Here is a 19,299-nt window from a genome sequence, read left to right as displayed (position 1 = left end):
CTCTGAGGCGAGGCGGGAAGCGGCCCTTCGCTTGCAGCCCCTGCTGGGTGCAGCCAGGCGTTGGCCTCGGCCGTGAAAATCTCACAGAGGGATTTTTGTTTTGCCCCCCCTCGTGGCAGCCAGAGAAATGCGGCTACGTTTGGCCAAACACCAAGCATTCATCACCAAAGAACGCTGCTTTGTTTGGTGTCGACGCTTGTTTTCTAGTCTCCTAAGCCTGATGTGCCTTGGGGCAGGCTTGGGCACAGAAAGAAACACCCAAACGCCTGGCCCTGTCACACTGCCCATGCATGTCACCTCAACCTGCTTGTCAGCCCCAAGTGGGGGGAGTAGCAGGCATATTGCCACCTATTTATACTTCATGATATACGATGATGCTCTGCCTCCTTGCCTCTATCACCCAACAAAATTATGAGCTCACTTGGAGCAGCGTGGATGTTTTGGGTTTCTTACCAACAGTTTGACTCAGGGGATCTGTGTTTTTTGTGTGTCTGCAAGAACTTGGTCATTTGTCCCCATAAAGTAGCTCTTCAGATCATCTACACATGAATTAGCACTGTTGTTTTAGTCTATAATAAATCAGTCAAGCCTGGTAGTGAGCGAAACAACAGCCTTCACACTCAGACTGTATGTGACAACCTGCTCATATTACTGTCTGCTGCTGCTAACTCCCCTTATGAGCTCATCTCTCAGAACTAGCTGTCCTCTGGGAAAGCAATAAGAGGAAACATTTAAAAGTCCTGCACTGGAAACACTCCACCACATACACCTGACAACTGAGAGTTTCTTGGAGCTATAGGTCAGCACAGTGTGACTCCCAGCTCCACAGGAGGGCCACAACCACAGCCACCCAGCTGCTCAGTCCTCAACAGCTAGTGCTCTCTCCCAGTATTTATTCTCAAGTCTCTTCACGACCTTGCCAGAAGAAACCACAGGTCTCACCTTGTGTCATTACACACTCTGCTTTGCAAATGTATCTTCTGTGCTGACCAAAACCAAATAGATAAGCTTGAGGGCATGGAAGCCCATTGCCTCTGCTCCAGGTCTCTGTGACTTCTCCTAATGATATATTAGGAGTGTGAAAGCCTCACTCCTGGGCTTCACTCCTCATACAATCTGTCACTTGGAACAAAGTAGGACTTGCCCATTTCCCAGAAACTTCTCTACAGTTTTCTGTTCTGTCAGATCATTCCCTTAGCACAGTGATTTCCAGCATCACTGACCTTCCTAAAATTTTCCCAAAATAAAGCTTTATTGATTGTGTATCTTATCAGTGTGCATTTAAACTCAGCCTCTTCAAGCTATTTTTATAAAGAAATTGTGCACATCATGCACTAGTCATAGACTTCAAACTTGGCACTTCTTCATTTTATCCACTCATTCCAGCATTCCCCAAGGCAACCCACTTCCTGCAGTGTTTCTGCCAGCCATTAATCTATCTGTGAGTACAGACAACACGAAATGTTGCCAGGCCCTCATCGAAAGGTATTTGGCAATGTCTATCCACTTCCAGCCACATATGGAAACCTTTACCCAGCAGCACCAGTTTAGTTCATGAGTAGTTTTAAAAACTGGATGATCTGCACTGGTATAAGGTTTTTATTCCAGTCACTCATTATATCATAGCAAAAGAAGCTCTGCTATTGAAAGTTTTACCTTTCAAACCAAATATAGATTGAATTCAAGCTGCTATTCATTTTACATGTTTTTATTACAAAGTAGGAAGCAACAAATTTCTGGTACTTTACTAGAGCAGAAAAAGAAATGATTAGCAAACACAGTAACTGACACAGACAAAACATTAATGAGACAAGACGAACAACTACAATACATCAGCAGATTCTCCATGTGTCAGTCTCTACAATCCATCCACCTGAAGTAACAGATATCAGTGAGCTCCTTTTGTGGACAAACTGTTGCTGTGGCAGCTCCTGGAGATTGACCAGAGCTGACAGCAATTCCTGCACAGATGCTGCTCTTCTAAGAGCACTCCCAAAGGGAGTGTTTACCATTTAATTTTCCCCAATTAGCCAAGCCCTTCAATATGAAACACTTACTTAGGATCTAATACAGGCAGTCTAATGCTGATGCTAATTGCAGGGAAAGATGCCCTTGGCATTTCCTACCCAGATCTTGGCTTCTGGCATCTCGCGCAGGCTGGACATGTTAGGACATAAGTTGCTTTCTAGTGTAAGATTCAAACTTTATTATTTGGATTATGTAAAAGTAACAACAAAACCATCTTTGTTTTCCCTTCTGTTGTTACAAGGTCCTGAATGCCTTCCTTTCTCCTGATTCCTTCAGGCACTGGTTCCTAACAGCCAAACACTATTAAGATGCAGAGTGCAGAGGAATTTATTTATAGATACTTAAATTCTTTCTTAATCAGCACACAATCATCCTACAGTCTAATCAATGCATTCCACAGCAAGAGAGATCCATTTAGTGCTGCAGAATTTTTCTTTCACTGCACTAATGACCTCCTGGAAATGGTAAATGATTTTCCTCAAGTAACCACAGCCAAGTGTATATAAATAGATAAATAGCTGTATAAACAGTTTGGCTTCGCTTTGTATAACCAACAGTTTAACAACCAGTGCAGAGAATTACATAGCTGTTAATTCACAGTGGGTGAACATCACAATTTGGTTTCAAGTTTCCCTTAGAGCTAAAATTAAATTGTCAAAGCCAGTAGATTTCATCTACTCCAAAATGTCAGCCATTATGCCCCTGGGGGAGTTGAACACTATTCAAATCTGCACAGGGAAAACATCCATCTAAACCTGGGTGAAAATAGACTAGTGCAGAAGCTAGCCCTCTTGTTAAATACTAAATAAAATTCATTAAATCACGCAGCCAACGTATGAGTAGGCATTTATGCTGTCCAACTGTAAGGCCCCTTGACAGCTACAGATCTTTCTGTCTAGAGATTGAGATGCACAAAACCTGTCAATTTTATAGGAAATCCAGCTGTCCTCTTGACTCACGTTGCATTTATATGCTTGTAGTCCCTCATCACAAGGCTTACCTTTCCCTTATCTGCAAAATCTCAGTTACAACTACATTTCTAGAGTGACATCTGAAAATTTTCCTCGATATGAGAAAATTATATTTCAAATTTTGAATTTACAATAAAATCCCATCCATGCAAAGTCTGGTTTACAAGAAAGCACAGTAATACAGCATCTGGTAGCAGGGCTTACTCTCCCACAGAGATGAAAGGTTTTCCCAGTCTCCCTTTGAAAATATGCAGATCTTTACGTGTCTAAAACAGAGCTTTCTCGGGGAGGGGGAGAAATAAATAACGGCAGTAAGCAAACACGGGAAGAGATACCTGAACCTGTTTCTGCTTCCTCTCTGGGGCAGAACAACTGAGATGTCTATAGGACTGGATGAAAACAGTAATGGAGTCAAAAAGATGCATTTGCTTTAATAACCATTACCTCTTGTGGCCACATAATTTTCAGCATCTTGCACAGAAGCATTGGTATGTACAGTGAAAATCAAAGCTATTCACAATAACAACAAGCTTACATTGCCCTTCAGGAACAATCCTATCTCCAGGCACGTTATTTGCATTTTGCTTTAAGGAAAGAGTCTATTATGTCATGAAACACCCATCTACATGTATACCTACAGAGAACTGCAGCATCAGAAAAGATCAGTTGTACTGTAGTCCAAAGACAGGGTCAGCTAACGACAATTGCAATGCATGGAAACTTTAAAATACTAAGTTAAAGAGTAGCTTTGGAAAATCTTTAAAGAAGAAGTGACTGTAGCAATATTACAAAGGGAAAAACCTCTGCAGAATTCAGCAAAATGAGAAAAAGTTTTCTCAGAAGGAAACAGCAACATTCCTGAGCTCGTGTGTGAAATTCACATGCTTTCATTGCCAATACTTACAAACAACGCATACAGATTCTTCTTTAAGATGCAAAACCAGAAAAACGTTCAATTCTTTTCCCTAGCAACTCAAATACTGTCCTGATACAAGCACTGCATTTATTCCCTGAACAGTACTTTACACTTGATACAATAATCTTAAAAATGTTTCTAAAAATTAGCATAGGTTCTTTGAGCACTAAGTTCACATTTTAGTGCATCTCATTCTATCTCACCGTCATTGAGCTGACTGAACTGTGTTCATTCTTCAGTACTCCACTAGTTCTTCGAGAAAATGCTGTGCGCTCACCTTACCCTTTGATGTACCACTAGAAACACCAAGACTAGAAAAAATGCAGTTTTATTGCTTAGAAGACAGTAAATAGAAAGGCTTGAATCCTATCAACATAACAAAAAATGCCAAAGCATCTTTCAATGCATGGAGTTGGTCTGATCTTTTATTTTTTTTTGTAGGGAGATCAACTATTGTTCCTGTTAAACACGAAGTCTGACAGATGATTTCACAAAACTATTACCACAAAATTCATGTTACAGCTTACGCACAGCAAATATATAAAGCTTCTAGACATGAAATTAAAGCGTTTGGAGGAGTGTACTTACCTCTTGGCAGCTCCCCTCTCTGCTCTACACTTCAGATGCAGAATAGAAAGATAATCACAGCTACAAGCAAGATAAAGCTTCAGCAAGAAATCAGATTATATTCAGATTTACATTTTGAGCCCATAACCAACCAATGCTTCCTGGACTTGATTTGGAGGTCTGCAAAAGACAGCTGTGGCCAACTCAATCGGGTAGCACTTCTGTACTTCCCATTGTCAGTCAGCAATACAAGGCTGTACCTACTGCCAAATTAGGTACAGTTAAAAAGTTGTCAAATCCTCTAACATCATATTAAAAAATAACAGGCATTTGACAGTTTCTAAAATGCCTGGCAAGACAAAGAGCATTAACTAAGCGCAGAAATGCTGATCAACCAGCAGAAAGTGAAACACAAGTTTCAGGAGTTCAGGTAAGACTGCCTCGTGCTGATCTGTGCACAAAGGGGCAGGTCAGAAGCACATCAGGCAGTTGTGGCACATGTAGGGAGCCTCTTAAAAAAAAAAAAAAAGGATAATTCAAGACATCACACCATTTGTTTTCCCCCTGCCCTCTCAGCACACTAAGTTGGCTATTCAGCCTTAGCAGCCTGCCATATAGCACTTGTTTTTTCCCCGTATATAGAGTACAGCTCCCAGGCTCTGGCCTTTCAGTAATGTTTGAGCCCACACAACGGAAGCAGCCTGCACATAATTAGCACTCCTTACTCATACTGGTTCAAGCAACAGCTGCTGTTTTGGCCTCACCAACAGTAAGTGAGATTCAGAGCTGTGGGACAGGGCAAACCCAAGAAATGCATCTGCTTCCACACAAGAGCTAGTAAGCAACATTTCATGTCAGTCATAAGGAGGTCATCAGAATATAGTTTTATTTACATTTTCATATTCAAATTCAATACAAATCACAAAATATTTACAACATTTTAAATTACACTATAGATAAGAAAATGCATTGCTTTTCCCCTGCAGATTCAATTGTACCTTATTGCGGGCTTTAAGACAAAGCTCTGCTAACATTAGAAACAAACCATAGCTACAGAGATAAAAAAATAAAGTGCATCTGTAAGATGTCCTTACTTACCCTTAGCGGGAAGGCCTAGACTTAATATTGAGGCACCCAATGCTCCTCTTCAGCCCCCCACCCATTAAACTCCTCACAGACGGCTGAACATTTCTCCAATCATCTGTTACATTTACAGGACATTAGGGGGCCCTGCAGCTTTAGCACACAGGCAAGACGCTGCACAGCAAGAGTCCAGAACAGTCCAGCATTTTCCAGATATGGCTCTTCCCCAGGTATTGTCTGAACAAGTCACAGCAGAACCTTTGAGAGGATCTATCTTTCCACCTTCAGTTCAAGTCTTCCACAGAGCCAGAACTCTTACGTATTGCTGGTGCTAGAGACAGTTATAATTCCAAAAATCATGTAGGATCTTTCAGACCGTCTGGTATCAAGACGTCTGAAAAGTTCCTGCATTTGTTCCCTTTACAGAATTGTGCAAGTCAAATTTGGCCTGTCAGCCTGAAGCCCTCTTTTTCCCTTTAGGAATGTGGAGTTGAGAAGTAAATCAATGGATTAGATCTGTTCACCAAATAACCAAAAGACTGTGGGCAAAATCCAGTTTGACAGGCATTACACTTTCTCCTATCAAATCAGGGCACTGAAATATTAAATATAGTGTCGCTTTAAACTGAACAACTGTGGTAAATAAGTATTAGACCAGATAAAAATCTATTTCTTTACAATGAGAACCCACTTGAATAAAAAACAACAACAAAAGTCAAAATAATTCCCAGTAGAGACAGCTACTACATAAAGAAACTTCTCCTTATTTAAGCAACTCAAATGCTGAAGAGAAGCTTCGCTGAAGATGGAACTTCTGTTTTAGAGTTATAATCTGATGGTTTTCATTAGATTTGACAGCTTTACCTGAAGAGTGCTAAAACTAATTTCCACATGGGAGATGTAGTTTTAAGAACTGAAAACCATATAATCATGAATTAAACATGTTTAATCTTAGCATTTTCAAGGTATTGATGCTGCTACAGTCATCTACTGGGTTCTTCAAATGTGTGGTGTACATGCGATGGCAGTAGGCAGCTCCTTGCAGAAGGCTTATACCACGTTGCTGGGCACACTCTTAGGACCTAATTTCAGAAACCTGTGTTTCGTCCGCCTCAAAAGTTGGGTTGTCAAGGGGAGGAAGAACAGTCACAGCTGAAGTCTGGGATTCATTATTTACAAGATGTGTGTTGTCATCTGTCCAGAACAAAAACAAGATGCAAAGGGTTACAGGCAAGCTTTACCATCTTAAGGAAAACATGCTTGCTTTATTTCTACAAGCCCACTGCAGCAGTCTTTTCCCAGCACTTTTCCCAGACAGCAGGAAATCCAAAGTCATTCCCTAACTACCATTCTTCTGCTGGCTCTCAGTTTGTGAGCACATTCCTGCCATGTTTTGTTATTTCTAGCAGTGTTCTCTGGGCTTTGCAATCCAATTCTCACTAGTGTCAAGCAAGCCTAGGTTGTGTACAGCAGTGGCATAAGGATGCAAAGTCCCACTATAAAGACACTGAGAATTCTCCTGTCTTTATGGTACTGAAGATGGGCATCAGGAGTAACTGAGATAACAGGGCCAGGAGAAACTGTGAGAGACGCAGCAATTTGGAGACAGTGGCCTTATCCTTACAGACTGCCTGTCAGGCTGACATCAGAATTTGTCCTTACCGCTCAAGGTGAGAACAACAAGGGCCTGCACCATATAGCTTAGTCCCACATCTCTTCATTGGCTTATAGGAATGCAATTTCAGCTTCTGAAGTTTAGCCTATGGAAAATGCCTTCTCTTTAGTCAGGGTGCCCAAACAGGGCACAGTGTCCCATAGATGGCAGCAAATCCCACACTTTCCAGTCAGTTAGGGATCCAGTGGGAGAGCTAAGCAGCCTCAGCACCTTTCCCCTATCTGAAAGCCTCCCCACTTACTCCTCTTTCCAAGGCAACACCAGAATCCAATGGATAATTACATTAATTTTTCTTTTTTTTAATTTTGAATCATTTCATTAAACAAAACCAACAGTATATCTTGGCAGAGCTGATTATTAAAGGGTATTTTCAGTACTAAGTGGAAAAATACAGATCATGGCCTCAACAGACAACTAGCTCATGAGGAAAGGCTCACGTTAGCTTGGGAGCACAAGTAAAACACCTCTAGCTTCTGCATGTAATTAACTAGAAGAAAGTTTGTGAGAAGCTGCTCTGTAGCTGTGAACAAGTCTCCTTGCTTTCTGTGAATGACCTTGCTTACCCTAATACACAATGCTTTGTCTTCCACTCTTACATATATACAGCCAAGGTACCACGAGGTTGTGTGGACACTCCACCAGCCAGCCACCACCAGTAAATGAGGACTTGATAGAGATGTTACTGGTCAGCCCCCTCCAGTAACATGAGTACTTCTGTTAAATCGATGAACTTGAGCTCACCTCCACATACTTTCTTCAGGATCAGTAAACCTCACACAGAAGCACTGGTGGTTTAGCATTAGAAATACATATGACTCTTGTTAAAAAAAAATACAAGGTATTTGGAAATGCTGATAGCCTGTTTCAATTAAAACACCCTGAAAGTGTTCAAGGATGATTCAGCCTAGGCAAAAATCTGAAATTCAATAGGAGGTATTTGTCATGTTTTGCATCATCTATGCTAAAAAAGGACAGACTTCCCAAAGATTTTCTGAGTATTTAATTACTTAAATTGGACAGATATGGTGGCAAAGCAACACTTGCTCATCCAAGACAGTCTCAAAAGAGAGAAAGAGAGAAGGGGCTTCTTCAGAAGTTTCTTCTGGCCTGCAAGTAGTAAGTATGTGATTTTCAACTTCTCTTTTTCTTGACTTCTGTTTGAAATTCAAGTTCAGATTGTACTTAATTTGAAAACGAGTAAGTGTCAGAGCTAAGTGTTAAAACAAAAGGAAGATTAATGCTACTCCGAAAAACAAGCACTGCTGTATATTACAAAGGGAAAAAAAAAACCTAATGCTATCATATAGCACAAGCAATGGAAGGGCAATGCAATCCAGCAAGACGGGTGAAGCAATATACTTACTTTCTGATGCTGCCTGTTCCTCCAGAACTGATTCATCTGCTCCTTGCACAGAAGCATATCCAGATGATGCAGTTTCACTGTGGCTATCCACTTCATTAATTGAAGTGACATTTGATGTCCCACTGGATACTGTGGCTTGCACAGACTCTGCCCCATCTTCTGCGTCCACCTTTGTGAAAAAGAAAAAATGGTAAAGTTACAGCTTTAGGGGAATGCATCTTTCAAGGAGAGCAATGCTTTGAGGAACTGGATCTTGTGGACTATTACCCAGAAAGAGAGATTTAAAATAGGAAAATAGAATTCTGCTGTTAACCCCCAGTATCACAAGTGAAAACCAGTTACTGCTTATTTAGAGTGGGAAGTTCAGATACAGGTTCTATATTCTTTAACCAGCTCTTCCTTTTTATTACCCAGTAATGGGAAAAGAGAAATTTTCCTCCCACTCAGTGCATACCTCCATCCCCCAGCCAAACTCTGGCATATATTTTAGTTGCTCAGGCATTGGCAACAGCATCTTCCTCTGGTGTTTGCCACACAGAGTAGTGACAGAATGCATCAGTTCCTTATATATCCCAGTATTGATAGTGAACTCTGCCACTAGGTAAGACTGTGACTTACCTCAACGCCTAGAACTTTGAGTATGTCACATTTGCACATCGGGCACGTCCTGTGTTCTAAAAGCCAAGGATCAATACAGTTCTTGTGGAAAAGATGGCTAGTGGAGGAAGTAACCAACAAGTCAGGTTCCACATAAGGAAAGACGTTTGTGTAGCAGCAGCTAGCTTTATCTACTAACAGAGAATTCAATGATTCTAGAATTGCCTTATTTTGCCACACATTGCTGTTGAAAGTTACAGCTAGTTGCATGGTCTCAACCTTTTACTTGTTTCTCTGCACAACTTGTAAAAATGTCAGCATTATCTATGCTACATCAGCGTTAATGGTTTTGTTATAGGACTTCTGTTGTTTTTTTTTTGTTTGTTTTTAAATCACCGTGCTATGTACTTCCAGATTATAATTTCAATAATACAGATATTGACACCAACCTTAGCCTTAAGCTCAACTTTTGTCATGACGACACAGACATAAATAGCACTCGTTTCTGTTAAACCTACATAAAAAAAATCTTGCCGAGTTATGTTCTCAAGATAAACTATACTCCCACACATTTACTTTGCCTATGCAGTCACTGTATATTTCAAGTGGACATTTGGCAGACTGCATACACAAGCAATTAAATATAGTTCAGCCATTACAAGTGGAAACGTTCTTCTATGTAGGTACCCAAACCCACAATGGGTTTGATCTAGGGGACAAATTTAGGAAGACAGCTTGCAACCCTGTAACCTGCCTGTTCCTTCTGCCTGAATAGAAATGGCAAAGCTTTGTTCAACCTTAATCAGACTCTGTTATGAGACAAGTGAAGAGTTCACCACATTTGGTGTTCTACACCCAAGCTTGATAATGAATTCTCCAATTAATCACACGTAATCAGCACCTCCTTCCGGTTGCCCAATGTAACATCTGTAGTAAAACCTGAAACTTCCTTAATGCATAGTGATTGTGAGAACTTGTACTCACGTCTGGTGTATCTCTGCTAATATAAATGCTTGCAGTTTGACTGTCTGGACAAGAATGCCTTCTACAAACACATACGCCCCAGATATTTAGATACCACTATTGTGACTCACAGAAGCATTCAGTTGCTTGTTTCTTTTAGGCATGCAGTTAAATGCTTTTAACATGTAGGGTCTCTACACAGAGGCTGGCCACCAACATCAAGGACATTCTTGCAGTACATAACAGTTTATAACTCATATGAGAGTTTAATATGGTTGATATTGGCAGAGATCACCATTGGCAGGGATTATCAAACAAATATGGTTATCTTAAGCAAGTCCCTATTACAGCCATGTTTGGGCCAAAGAGGAGGACAACATCACAAATACTTAAAAGCAGCCTCAGAGCAAAATACAGTATAGCAAATTCACATATAAAGAATACCTAAAAAAAAACCAAACAATCAACAAGTCACTTTCATCTGAACCCAGTAAGTCACACTGTGCTTTGCAAGTTCTTACCAAGATTAGGAATCTTCATAGGAAGCTAACATGAGAAGTCAGCTCTTCTATCAGCTCTACGTATCTAGCCAGTCTAAATGTCTCTGCACTCACAGAATTTAGTTCATTAATGTACAGGACTACCCGCTAGCACAAGCCTGATAAGACAACTGAACAACCATCAACACATTCCTGAAAGCTTATTCAGTCTTGTTTCATTCTAAACTGCTAAGCATTAGATGAAGGAAGTTTGCAGACAGCACTTTACAAGGACAGCCTCTTGTTACCCAGCCCGCTGGGACGCGCTGTACCACTCCTATACACAGGGCTTTCACAAAACCATAACCCTGTGCAAAGGTAATGCCAGCTCAAATTTAATAGTGTTTGACAGGTGACACTGCTCAGAAAACAACAGCCACAGATTTTCCCATTCTTCAGAATTAGATTTTTCCCCATGTCAGAATTTTTCTGTAAAAGCAGTCTTCCTATATAAAATTAAGTTCACACAACATTTAACTTGATCACTCTTGTAGCCTCCTGATTTGAGAAGCTTTGCCACAGCAATCTCATTAAGCAGGCACACAAAGTCACACAGAACAACCTTTCTTAAACTCTGAAATAGCTTCACTGCTTATCTTAGGAACGATCAAAATATTAGTGGCATATTGGGCTTCCATAGGAGCACAATGAGATGCAGTAATAGAGAATTCTAGAAGAATAAACTGGAGTGGCTCTGTAGTCAGCCAAGACGTTCAGGTTGAGCGAGGTACAGACACAAGCCGTAGGAGCACACTACCAGAGTATATCTACAGTTTGAAACACTATTTGACAGAGACTCAAGAATTCTTGCTCTACAGCAGTCTGATAGAAGCCTGATCAGCTTTGTTAACACAGCAGGAGGAACACCCAGTAAAGGCAAGCTTTACCATTTTGAATTAAGGGGCAGTTTGGAAGACAACTTACTTGCAGGTCAAGATGCGCACTACTTCATTTGGCTTGTACAGCTCAATGCACACAGCACAGCTGTCTCCATCAGGACCAGTTTCCTAAAGTGGAGAAATGTATTTTCAGCTTTAATCAGCTTTGAAAGCTTCCTCTGAACTACAGTCAGATTTACTGTAGACAAAAGGGTGTAGCTAAAGTAATATAAAATAACTCTTATCCATAATTTTAAATAAACACATTTTATGGATTATTTATAGTAAAGCAGACACTTGAGCAGAAGCATTGAAAGCTTTATCCCATGGTTTAGAAACAGCTGTGAACTATCAGGAATCCAGTTCTGGGCTCCCCATTTCAAGAACAACAGGGATCTCCTCGTGAGAATCCATGGAGCTGACTAAGATGGTGAAGGGCCTGGAGCACCGCCTGCGCAAGACTGAGACACCTGGGGCTGTTCAGCCTGGAGAAGAAAAGGCTGAAAGGGGATCTGATCAATGCTCACAAACATCTAAAGCATGGCAGGCAACTGGATGAGGCCAGGTTCTTTTCAGTGGCGTGTAGTGACAGTACGAGGAGTGATGGCCAAGAGCTGGAATGTAGAAGCTCCACACAAATACACGGAAGAACTTCTTTTTAGTAAGGGTAGAGTGACAGAGCACTGGAACAGGCTGCCCAGAGATGCTATGGAGTCACCTTCTTTGGAGAGACTCAAGACCCATTTGAATGCCAACCTGTGCAACCTGCTGTAGGGAACCCCCTTTAGCAGGGCGTTGAACTCGGTGGTCTCTAGATCACCCCTGGTTCCTTCTAACCCCTGTGATTCTGTGATCACTGGATTATTTCAGTCAGTACTGCAGAGATTTGGAAAGCACTACCTCCAACGTCAGCCAGAAGAATAGCCACTGATGATGACTTTGCTTTTCAAGCAAAGCATTTTTGGCATTTTCCATGTCAGAAAATTAGGACCTCTCAACACAGCAAGACTACGGATAAGATGTAAAAACACATATGACTTGTAAGTATGTGCAGGTTTCGAAGACTTGTGCCCCTGAAAATAACTTGGTCAGAAAGAGGAAAAGGCAGTTTATGGGTCCCATGAGGTTTCTGCAACCTATCCCAAAAGGAAGGACCTACTCTAGGCTGCATGTGAGAGTGTGACAAATGCTGAGGAGTTGGCTATACCTTGTCTCCTTGCTTCAGGGTGCGCAGCTGTAACTGTCCAATGGCCTTCTTGGCTTCTGCCTTCAGTTGTCGCTGTAACAGAAATAAGTGTTTAACCAGGACTCCTTTTTCTCATAAGTGGTAGCTCCTAATGTCTCAGCAAGCAGGTACCAGTTTTATAACCCAGATATTATCAAAACAAGCTAAGTAAGCATGACCACGCTATTTAGGCGAAACAAAACAAGTTTCAGGACATATTCATGTGGGTATTGACTCCAGGCGATACACCAAGAAAACACTTGCATATGATTTGTTCTTACCTAGCCTTCTCATAAAGCAGGGTTTCTCCTTTTAGAAATCGTAAGATAATACCTTGATCAGATTAGACCTAACGAAAATAAACAGAAACCTTCAAATGGGTATAGAAGGCTGAACACCACGTCCCACAACCAAACCTGCATAGCCTCACACCTCGATGAAGGAAAGGTGAGGTTCCTTACCCAGCACTAAGCCACCACAGCACGTCCTGAACCAGCCCTCTGCCCCATGTCTTACAGAGCCAGCAGCCTCCTGGCACCAACCACTCCTGTCAGTTTTATCAGTGTGGGTTCAAAGTAACACAAACACACACACACACACACACACACACACACACACTTCAGAGTTTTCCTTATTTCTACCGCTTGCTAAACAAATCAAATGAGTAGCCCCAAAAGGTTTGCAAAGCAGCTTTAATGAGGCTAGAGGAGGAAGCTGAATTGCATTCCCCTCCATGCCATTTGCTTGCTGCTGTCAGGATACCAGGGCAGAGATGAGCAGGAGCAGAAGCCTAGCTTGCCTGGCAACTGTTGCTGTCCAGCTGTCAGTGCAACGCATTTAATTAGCATGGGAGCCAACAACCCTGTTTAAAGGTCACAGGTTGGTGCTGCTCTACCACCACCATCACCTGACTGTCCTCTCCGGTGCACTTACTGCCTCTGGACACAATGGTGCATCAGGCAGCTCTGGCACTGCTGCCCCAGCCCAAAATCCTCTTCCAGATTCAACTGCTTAGTGCAGGAACAGCGCACTGTTAACTTCCCAGCATCGCTCCCTCTTATGCATTTTACTTCAGATATAAGAATATTTTCAGGCTGAAAGTGCAGGACTAGTGTCAGAAGCACAGAAGAGCTGGAGAAGGGCTACTCATGACCTAATAAATCAAGCGAACCGATAACTCAATACTACATAAAATTCCCTGCGGTGAAGTAGGGCAAGTGAGTTGATTTAGATGGTTCTGCTGCTATCATGCTGTTTTGGTACAGCTAAGCTTGCTGATACATAGTGTTGCTTTGGGCTTCTAGCCTATAGCATCAATACGCATGCTTTTAGAAGCTTAACGGCTATAACAATGATCAAGGAAGAGATCCATACCATCCTAAGGTGAAAAATAAAAATGTATTTTATTTATTAGGAACAAGAACCAGTCAAGTTTTCTTCAGAAAAGCTTGTAGAGTTCTTCTGCTGAAGACACCAGCATAAGTTTCTGTATGACACTTCAAAATCATTCTCCCCTTGTCAATGCTTCAACCAGAAGCTGTAGAAAAGCAGCCACACAGCTGTCTCTGAAAATCCCTGAAGTTTCACTAACAAACACAGCACCACACACAGACTAGGAATGCAGCAATATCAGGTCCTGCACTACAGCTACTTGCTATAAATGGGAAATCAAACCATCTAGGAGCGTACTCCCTTGTGTAGTATCTAACCTACACATCTAATGTCAGGGCAAGCATATTGACAGGACCCAACTGGCTGCAGAAACTGTTGGCAAACAGCAAAGTTTAAATGTACTCAACTGGCTGCACGATTAATAATTTACTGAGACAATATTTTAAGTTTTGCCGGAGCACAAGTTTAATGGCTGTTCTTGAAATGCACCAACGGCAAAGTCACCTTTAACATTGATTATGTAAGTACAGCAGAGCACAGCTCCAGGAGGATGGAGAAAGGTTGCAAGAGGAAACATTTATTGAGTAGTTTACCAGAGATCCAAGATACTCAAGCCTGGAATGTCAAAGCATTTTGTGAAGCCAAATTTTTGGAGCAAACATTAAATGTTAATGACTCTAAAAGTTTCAACAACCCTACAGTCCTTGGGGAATGGAGGGTGAGCAGAAGCAGACTAGACTGAGACAAGAAAAAGAAGAAAGAATCAAGATATTACAGGATGGGTCAGGTTCTGGCTGCCACCCAGGCTCTGGCACGCTGAAGCAGACAGGCACCTGACTGGGAAAGGTAGATGTGCTGTTTATTCCCCAGTTTTCCCCAGTCTCTCCCGGGGGATTTAATCACCAGCCCCTTCTGCACCCTTGCAAGTACAGCCATGGCAGTACAGATGAGCAAGCTCTAAGGAGGTAAGGAACCTCCACTTTTCTCTTGCAAGCAAAGGAAGTTCTTCCCCACAGACAGCTACTGCCATGAAAGTAGTTAGGAATTCTGGCAAGTCAAGCAACTCACCTTCTCCAAAACCATTAATTAGGTCAGTTCTAAGCTGCAACACCTAATCCTTATGAAATCAATGGAAATGAAAACTTGAGCTCAAATAAGAAACCAGGCCACAGATTAACACACTCAGGCACTCTGCATTATTAAGAAAGGTTAATATATTGAGGAACAGAATTTGTCACTACTTTGTTGGTGCCAAGCAAACCTCCACACTGCCCTTTCCTTGTTTTGCTACCTTTGTGCTCACAGACCTCAGAGGCTGCCACTTGACTTTCAAGTTCAGAAGAAAATAGAGTCAGACAAAAATAGTCAGCCAGTTGTAAACATGACAACTTAACGTGAGAAAATGCTGATCCATTTCAGCTCACAATTAGGACAGATGTGTTATTAAGTGTTTTCACTTAGACTTTAAGACAACACGAGTGGCTCATCTCAGTAGTCACTCAGCTTTATAGAAAATTATGGTTTTCCTGTATACAGTTCCTGCTCAAACTGAGTGAGAGATGGAGTTGCTGCCTTCAAGAAACATCTGCAGCAGAAATAAGACCTAGTGACCAAACCCAACTGTAAAAGTTCCTTCACCAGAAAAAGCAGGTTGTCATAGCAAGAAACACAAACTCTGCTGGTGAGTGGTGAAGCTTTAATGCACCCAACAGCCTCACTGTCTATAAAACAAGAGATGGCTTCTGAAAGCACTGGAGTCTGAAGGCTTTTCAAGACAAGCTGAAGAAAAAGAAAAAACTACTGCTGAGATGGCAAAGAGTTCAAAATCATCCAGAGCAAGCAAACAAGAGGCATACAAGCAGGATGAATTTGAGGATACTAGAACCACAGAGCATTATCATCATGTCACAATTATCACAGTACTCTGTAGAGTGATCAAAGAATCCCTCTTGGCTCTAGGGGTAGAACATGATGTCACCAGGAAGGTCAAAAAATGAGACAGACGCTTGGAAAAAATTGCAACACTGGTAGAGGGAAACATTCAGAAGACAATACAGAAGGGAAAGTTTGTAACAATTACTACCAAAACACAACTGTTCCCTAAGAAAACTTCCCAAAAGAATGTATAACCCACTGACATCTGTACAGAAGAGGAAAAAAACCCTTTACTCCACAAATAACAGACTAAAGTCCAGAGAGTCAGAGTTTCCAAAGGGCTGAATGACAGCAAAGTTCCACAGGCAGCATGCAATCTGATAAGTTGATTGACTAATATTCAGTGTTTCAAAGTCCCTATTTTGAGACTTAGAACATACTCTGAAAATCCAGTAAGCTGGTTAACAGAGAACACTGTGGAGCCACATTTTACTAGTTCCTCTTCACTAACAAGAACTTCTTTGTTATTCTTTCCTTATCTTATCCTTGTAAGGTTAGTTTTTAGATGCTTTGGTATAGAAACAATTGAAAAAAAACCCTACAAAACAATTCTGGATTGTCTTGGGTTTCACTTTTACAAAGTAGTACATTTATTCCACTATGCCAGAGAATCTTTCTTTGATTCTGGTACTTCATAAAGCACTTCATGGCTCCTTAATTTCAGATCAGCTGAAATCATGTGGAACTGGCATGTCATTTGTCAATGTTATTTTTCAATCTAGAGTAAATTGTGTTGTGTGTACACAGAACCCAAGATAGAAACAGTTAGAGAAGGAGCAGGCCAAACCAACTGGATTTTCCCAGTACTGTCTACCACTGAGGCATTAATAACAGCCATAGCTCTTTGAAAGCCTGAAAGCTCAGAACAGAGCTGGACTTCCACAACTGCTCTGTTAAATGCCTTCAAAGGAGGGAAGATTTTCTTGTGATTTGATTAACAGCGTCTTTTGCAGATCAGTTTCTAGGGCACCCCTACCTGCTTGCGATTGGAATCAAGTTCTCTCAGTGGGATAGTTTGCAGGGAAAGAAGAAATTAACCCATAAGAGACAGCATACCTCTGTCCACAGATGTTAGGCAGAGGACAGCATCAAGATACAGGGCTCTGTGCCATCCCTCACGAGAGACACCACAAAGGCAATTCAGTGTGACATCCAGGAGCGGCAACGCTGCGTTTCACAGGCAGCCGTCAACTTCCAGTCCTGCTCTTTCAACTACTCCTCTGTATTTCCATGTTACTTCCAGGTGTGGCATATCAGAACACAAAGACGCTAAAATGAGGTCTGTTCATCATCTACAAGACTATATTTAAACAACAGGATTTCAGAAGAATATTGACCAAACTGAGTTAGGTGCTACGGTTACCAGAAAGAACTCAGCATTCAACAGCAGCTACATTCCCTGCGACCACAGCAGGGAGAGAGACTGAGGTGAAGGACAGCAAAGAACAATGGTTACACAAGTTAGCATTTCAGAGCCGTCAGTCCTAAAATGTTACACAAGCCCAAAACTGGCCTAAATCTCAACACCTGCGTCCAGCTTTTAGCCTTGAAGCACTTTCAGAATGATCTGTTCAGGGGGCCCAAAATCCCCAAGATAGCAGTGAAGCTCAACAGGGCATGTCTCCTTCAATGGCAGCATGCCACTTTTCTATCTAGCTACTGATCTCAAGGTAATTCCCCAAGCAAGCTGGAGTTAGAGGTCACAGTAACAACTCGTCTTTCACAGTTCAGGTAACTCCCTCAAGAAGCAGCACTGCATATACCACAGGTCTCCTTTGCAACAACAACAACAGTACTTGTACATGAGCAACTCAGAGCTTGTTCCTGCTGCTGTCCATCCTCTTTGACAAGAATCATGCTAGGATATAAATCTCACCTTTAAGACTTTTCCTTAAGCCCTGAAGGAGCAGGGACAAGTTGGGACTGAAGGCAAAACTGTATGCATTAGTTTTATCAGCTGATCGGACAATTGCACAGAAGAGAGTTACTCAGAAATTTAACTCGTTAACAATGGCCTGCCTGGGGTTTAAAAAGAACACAACAGTGGCTTTTATTCAACACCTAATTGAGGCTGTCACTGCAACTCTGATAGCTTTCAGTTAGATAAAAGCTTTCAACAAGAGGCAGTTTCCTAGCCTGTGGTCTATACTGAGGTGGCAGAAGTCGTGCACCATTCTGGAGACACGTCAGTAGTCAGTCTTACAGTACATTACAGCTAGCACACAGGCAGTGCTATGTGGGAAGTGTGAGGGTCAGCTAAAAGCAGTTTAGCTCTCTCACTTCCCCCACTACATCAGTATTATGGCTGCACTGCTGTTCAGGAAGTAAAATCTGTAGGAGAAAGTTGGCTAAGTATGACCAGTGACACTCTCAAGACAAACAGACAGGTGACGTTCTGCCATTTTCTTTGAAAAGTTTTTAGCTGTTTAAAAATACCTCCCTTAGCTCACACTCTTCTCTCTGGAAAGAAATGTAGTCATCTTGGTGCTCAAGCACTATTTCAGCTTCATGATCTTCAACATGGTGGCTCAGGGCGACAATAAGTGACAGGCACAACACAACTCACCTGCTTCCTGGACTGGGCCCTCGTGATCCTGAATCTGCGAGCAGAATAAAAAATGAAGTAGCCCACAGTTGCTGCTGTGACAATGAAAAACGACACGGAGACAAAGAAGATGGAATAGTGGTTCATCCAGGGACCATGCTTTTTCCCCACTTCAATAACCATGGTCACTTTCAGGCCACTCTCAATCCGGCGCAGGATCTCCATGCCTTTCAGGTTGCCAATCATAATGGCAACGATGCTTCCCGCACCTGCAGAAGAGAAACAGAACCCACATTCACCAGAGTTGTATTCCAGTCATCTTAGAGGCCCCAGTTCAAGAGCCAAAGAACAAACTCTTAAGCTCCTTGCTGGCACCTGCAGTTTTAATATATAACAGGGTAAGTGCCATCTCCTTGTTCTTGTTCAGCTGAACAAGTATGTCTGATTACTTATGAGCTGAACTGTATTTAGAAATCATTCCTCTCCATAAGGCTCATCACTCCTATGTAATACTCATCATCGTTTTAGACACAACACTGACAATTTACACTTTAGCTTGCCTTTGAGCTGTGTGAAGTTGAAAAGCAATCATACACACGTCAAGGTCAGCTCCTGCCCAGAT

General features: G+C 41.8%; 1 protein-coding gene across 1 annotated transcript; it reads right to left on the bottom strand.

The window, feature by feature from the left end:
• Positions 1–5,690: 5,690 nt before the first annotated feature.
• Positions 5,691–18,992, bottom strand: LOC100546865 (E3 ubiquitin-protein ligase RNF128; the record flags this gene model as incomplete). Its single annotated transcript, XM_010715521.2, has 6 exons — positions 5,691–6,759; positions 8,604–8,772; positions 9,222–9,318; positions 11,627–11,709; positions 12,788–12,859; positions 18,699–18,992. Coding segments are annotated over 6 exons (834 nt in total), but the record flags the coding sequence as incomplete, so codon positions are not given.
• Between the last annotated feature and the right edge of the window lie 307 nt (positions 18,993–19,299).

The sequence above is a fragment of the Meleagris gallopavo genome, chromosome 9, assembly GCF_000146605.3.
Source record: "Meleagris gallopavo isolate NT-WF06-2002-E0010 breed Aviagen turkey brand Nicholas breeding stock chromosome 9, Turkey_5.1, whole genome shotgun sequence".
Taxonomy (NCBI): Eukaryota; Metazoa; Chordata; class Aves; order Galliformes; family Phasianidae; genus Meleagris; species Meleagris gallopavo.
The sequence above is the reverse complement of the archived record's forward strand: the minus strand, read 5'-3'. Positions and strand labels throughout refer to the sequence as shown.